Below are 5,604 nucleotides of genomic sequence, written 5' to 3'. Positions count from 1 at the left end.
AACAGTCATTTCTGTTAAATATTTAATTCATACTAGCTGTTAATATCTAGTATTTTTTTTATCACCAAGAATATGTTTAGATTTAGTTTTTACTTACAAAATGTCTTGGGCGAGTACATGTTGTAATAATGTAATTTGTAAGTGGGACATTCATTATCATGCATTCTTGTCAAAATAAAATTATATAATTTCAATTATCTTGCGTGTTGTCTGTAGTTAAACATACAAGTTAAAACACAAATAATAAACGAACTAGTTTTAACCAAGTTTTTAAACACTTTTAATAATATCGAACATTATAATGTTGTGCGTACATATTTAGTCTATTAATATACGGAGTAACCCATGCGGAAGCACACACATGTTTGAAATGAACCCATTGAGGCACAACCGAAGGCATTGGATACCCTCCTTGTAAATCTAATTTGACATAATGGTTATCATTAACATGTCCAACCGCAATAGCAACATGTTGATACCATAGAGGAGGAGTAGACCGAAGTGGTAAATATGTAATACTGTCTCCAACACTCAAACAATGTAATATTACATTATACCTTGAAGCAATCACGATACCCATATCATGCAAAGACATCCAATGCTCCAGTGACGCAGCTATATCCGAACGAAAAAAATTCAAAGAGTTGTGAAGTTTTAACCGACATTCCCGTCCAAAAATCTCATCATATTCATCCCTATGTGTATTTAACTCTTCCATTAAATCAGATTGAATAGTTGGCCATGCATCTTCATTAAGACCAAGACAAACAGCTATCGCTCGAAATCCACAGTTTCCATCACTTTTTACATCATGTATGTGCATTATATACCGATGAAACAAATTAGGTAATTGATTTATGTATGAGCATGAGTGGTTTTTTTGCTCCATATATGAACTATTTCTCATTGGTTCCTCGGCTAAAGATGAAATAGTTAACTCTTTTAACTTCCCGAGGTATTTTTTGCACGCATTATATATGGTTTGAAGCGAAGACACGTTATCTTTACTTCGTTCCTTTAATGTTGATAAAATATCAGATGGTTTCATATTTTTCTTTATCAAATCAACCACTAAATGAGTTTCCTTATCAGACAATCGCATTGTATATGGATGACCCTCCATAGTTGATGCAGGTTCATGATTATGTTTTTCACATACCACCTGTAGAGTCCAAATACCATACAACTTCGAGTGTTTTCCAGCCAATTGGAATGGACAATTAATTTTTTTTGACTTAGTATTTCTAGTAGAGGGCTTGCTGCTTTTGTGGATTCCACCACGATCACACATAAGTGTAGTTTTAGATATCCACCCACTTGGTTTTACCTTGGTTCTTTTAATGATGATAATGTAACCAAGTGAACGTCCTTTGTTTTGTACCCATTCAATTAAATCATGATGAGTCTTGAACACCTGAAAATTTATTTATCTTTTGTTACAAATGGATTGTGTTGCCGGATAATTTAGGAAGATGAAATGAACAGTAGTAAAATAAAATACCATACCATGTCACTGGAAAATGCTGATGTATGAGAACTCGTCATTTGCTTTGAATGGGCGAGATGATAGTGACTGTAATATTTCCAATATTTGAAATTTTATAAAGGGATATGCAAAGGAATTAAGGAACTAATGTTTTATGTTATAAAATCATAAGTTCTAGAAAGGATTGGTTATAATTTGTAAGTTTTTAAAAGGTAATATTTTATGTTATAAAATCATAAGTTCTACAAGGATTGGTTATAACTTGTAAGTTGTTAAAAAATACTGTAATATGCTATTTTCCAAATTTATTAGTTTCTTGAAGAAATAATGAGTTATTTCCTTGCTTACTTTTATTTATTTAGAACTGATAACAATAATAGTAGTATAAATTATTGTAAAAACAAATGTGTTCTGAGTTATTAATTATTACTTATTAGCTTTAAATGATGTAAATTACATTACATAAAAATAATAAGCTAAAAGTTATTTTTGAATTCGAGATTAAAAGTTTTTTTTTTTTTTCAATAAAACTAAAATCTTCTATGTGCCTAAACTTTTTGTTGAAAGCAAAGTCAAAAACTACACCCTTAAATAGAGATACAGGCATATGACATTATTTTCGTATTCAAACGCAACCGGAACAAGAATTTTATAATTTTTAAAAACTAAATTAAAAAAAGATATATTAACTGACGGTGCAACCGGTAATTCAATTTAATAGAGAAATAAAACAAGATTTTATTATCATGGTTATATCCAATTTTACTCTACTTCTTTTAACTATTATTACATAATATTGATGAAATAAAATTAAGTTTGTAGATTTACTTTCATCTTAATTTTAGGGGTTAACTTAGGTACGTAACAAATTATTAAAACAAATCAGTTTACATTATATTATAGTACTAGGTGTGAGAGGCATATATTATATGGGTTTATTTAAAATGATATAAATATGAAATTTTAACAATTTGAAAAATATTTAAATTTATAAGAAAAATAAATTTTTTTTTGAATTATTATAATTAATGAGGTTTTAATATATTGAATAATTTACATATATAAACCTTTTCTGATAAATACCTTATATATATATATATATATATATATATATATATATATATATATATATATTACCTTACATATTAAATGTAGAATTTTAATTTAATAAAATAAAAAATACAATAAAATGACAAATGAAAAATAGAAAATTCTAAAATTCTAAAAAATATCATACGTACAAATGAAGGAGAAAATGACATGTGGCAAAAGGTTTTTTATTTATTAGAAAGGATTATACTAACACTGGCAAAAAGTTTTTTTATTTATTAGAAAGTATTATACTAACACACGTACGTTACTTCATAACATGTGAATTGTAATTATATATAAACTTATATTTGATGGTAAAATAAAACCAATAAATAAGATAAAAGAGTTGAACCAATATCTAACCATAATATATCAAATATTATTCATACAAATTGTCCGTAAACAAAGTTTATTTATTATAAAGGTAACCCTATTCATAACATTAAAATATTGCAATTTTATTTATTTAACAATTGTCTATAATGTTCAGAATTTATTATGTGTATAAAGTTTAATAATAATAATAATAATAATAATAATAATAATAATAATAATAATAATAATAATCTACCCTAATAAATGAAAATGTTATTACCATTTGTCATTCTTTCATTTATTTGACCACATGTCATTTTGTCATAATTTTGAAATATATTTATTTTCTACTTGTCAATTACTTCATTATTCATTTCCACTATATCATTAATTTAGTTTCCATAAATTAAACCTACTATAATAACTATTAATTTCAAATTTCAAATTTGAAATTTCAATTTCAATTTCAAATAAATTTAATTTTAAACAAATGTATTTAACATTTTATTATAATAAATCGTTTAGTACACGGGTCTAACAATTAAACACATAATTTCAATTAATTTATTTTTTGCATGTTTTTTTTTCATGATTTTCACTTATTTCATATTTCAAATTCAAATAAACTCTTCATTTAATCGCTCCTGTTTAACATTATGTTTTAATTAACCCGTATAATATACGGGTTTCACAACTAGTCCTTAATAAATAAATGTTTTTTTTACCACATGTCAATCTCTCATGAATTTTGACACTTGTCATTTTGTGGTATTTTTGAATAAATGTTTTTTCTATTTGTCATTTTCTCATTTTTTTTATCTTTCTTAATTAACACATTACTAGGCGTAACACCCGTGTATTACACGGGTTTTGATCAAGGTTTAAACATTAAACATTTTTAAAGTATAATTTCAAATTACATACAACGTAAATGATGAATACGTAAGTATTTCAATCTATATACTAATAAAGATAACTATTGAAAGAAATGAATGTAAGATACTATAAGGAACAATTCAATAAAGGTACGTGCAAACTCACTTATTTAGAAATATGAATTGTCAAAAGGGTAAATAGTAAAATTTTAATGTCCATATATGACATATATGAAAAAGCAAAAAAGGAAATTACTGCCTTGGTTATGATATTAATTAATTGCTTTGTATTCATTTAAAATTGCCCAAATCATTCCTCCAAATCAATTCCCCAAAATTAATCCCCATAAATTAGGAATCAATATTTTTAACTCTTATAAAATTTCCTTATTTAAAAAATCCAATGTGTAATTTTTCTAGACTATGTAAAAAGAAAACCTAAATTATAAGAAAATGACATGTGGCCAAATGTCTAAGAAGATGACAAGTGGCAAAAAGTTTTTTATTTATTAGGGAGGATATTTACACCTTAATTAATAATTGCCTTAATTGAGAATAACCAATAAATTACAATATTACAACTCATATAGTATTTAATATGTTTCCTTTTAAATTTAAATAAATTTTGTTTAAATCTTAATATTTTTTTTGTTTTATCCAACGTGTATAACATATGGGTCTCACAACTAGTAATAATAATGACAAATCAACTTAATTTCATTTAACATTTTTCAATATTTTTACCGAATAGTTTAAGACTTTACCTACAAGATGCCAGACTTTCAATAAAAATATAAATACAAATAACAAAAATATAAATATAAATAAGTAATATATACTAAATATATAAATAATTCGAATAAAATAATAACAAAAATATAATATGGGGAACAAAGGACGTCGGTAATCACCGCTACCTACACAGCTATACATAGGCTACATTATTATCTAAAACCCCTTCTACAAGGTAAAGTTGCACACATCACATCTGAACTTTTTCTTTTAGTTTTTTTTTTTTTTTTCAATTTTTATAAAAAAAGTTGCATAAATCATTATTATTATGTTATATTACACTGTTAATTTAGTAATTTAGTGTTAATTTGTTAAGGTTATACTAATAATTAAGTATTACGTTCTAAAGATTTTACAAGCTTCATTACTATTACTTTGACTTGATTAAAATAGGTCATTGTGAAAATATAATAACCATAATTTTACGAAATTTAAGAAAATCAGCACGAATTTTTCGAAAATCAAAATTTCCAAAATTGCTTTTTCAATATGAATGCTGCTTGATAAACCCATGAAAAAATTACAGATCCGAATAAATGAAGAATGGAAGATTGGAGATGGGTCAACATTGTAAACAAACCTATCAAACAATTAATAAATAATAATAATAATATATTTCGGAACTAAAGGTTGGAAAAATACCTCTTTATAGCTTTATCAGACAAACAGAGGCAACGGGGAGCATGCAGCACCGATGAGCGGGCGAGTCCTGAAGGCGGCCGGAACTCGAGAAGAGTGAGAAACACGGAGAGGCAGGTAGCTGATGTCTGAGAGAGCCGAGAGGCTGAGGCCTGAGGGGCTTTTGAACTTATTTGTAAATATGTTAACTTGGAAACTGAAAATTAAATACTCGTATAAAGATACATTTTGTTGTGTTAAGTTAACCCTTGGTTTATATTTAGTCAAATAGACAAACACACAAAAAAAAAAATAACTAAGAGGGCGTTGGGCTTAGTTGTTTAGAAGCCAAATGTCCTTTTTAGTAAAAGATAGAAAACAAAAGATGTTTGACAAATGCATTTTAAAACTTATTTTTAGATTTAG

General features: G+C 26.1%; 1 protein-coding gene across 1 annotated transcript; it reads right to left on the bottom strand.

Moving 5' to 3' along the window:
* Positions 1 to 229: 229 nt before the first annotated feature.
* Positions 230 to 5,395, bottom strand: LOC145074032 (uncharacterized). Its single transcript, XM_079020477.1, has 3 exons — positions 5,203 to 5,395; positions 1,507 to 1,573; positions 230 to 1,414 (listed from the first exon to the last, which is right to left on the bottom strand). The coding sequence occupies exons 2-3, from the start codon at positions 1,543 to 1,545 to the stop codon at positions 281 to 283; spliced, it is 1,173 nt and encodes a 390-aa protein (XP_078876603.1). The 5' UTR covers positions 1,546 to 1,573; positions 5,203 to 5,395; the 3' UTR covers positions 230 to 280.
* Positions 5,396 to 5,604: the final 209 nt, after the last annotated feature.

The sequence above is a fragment of the Lactuca serriola genome, chromosome 9 (assembly GCF_051521515.1).
Source record: "Lactuca serriola cultivar US96UC23 chromosome 9, Lser_US96UC23_V15, whole genome shotgun sequence".
NCBI lineage: Eukaryota > Viridiplantae > Streptophyta > Magnoliopsida > Asterales > Asteraceae > Lactuca > Lactuca serriola.
Note: the sequence above shows the minus strand (reverse complement) of the source record. Positions and strands in the feature narration are given on the sequence as shown.

Excerpts from the sequence above, each read along its gene's own strand:
- LOC145074032 (XM_079020477.1), bottom strand. The coding sequence starts at position 1,545 with ATGACGAGTTCTCATACATCAGCATTTTCCAGTGACATG. Across the intron at positions 1,415-1,506 it reads CAGCATTTTCCAGTGACATG|GTGTTCAAGACTCATCATGA; the intron begins GTATGGTATTTT and ends ATAAATTTTCAG.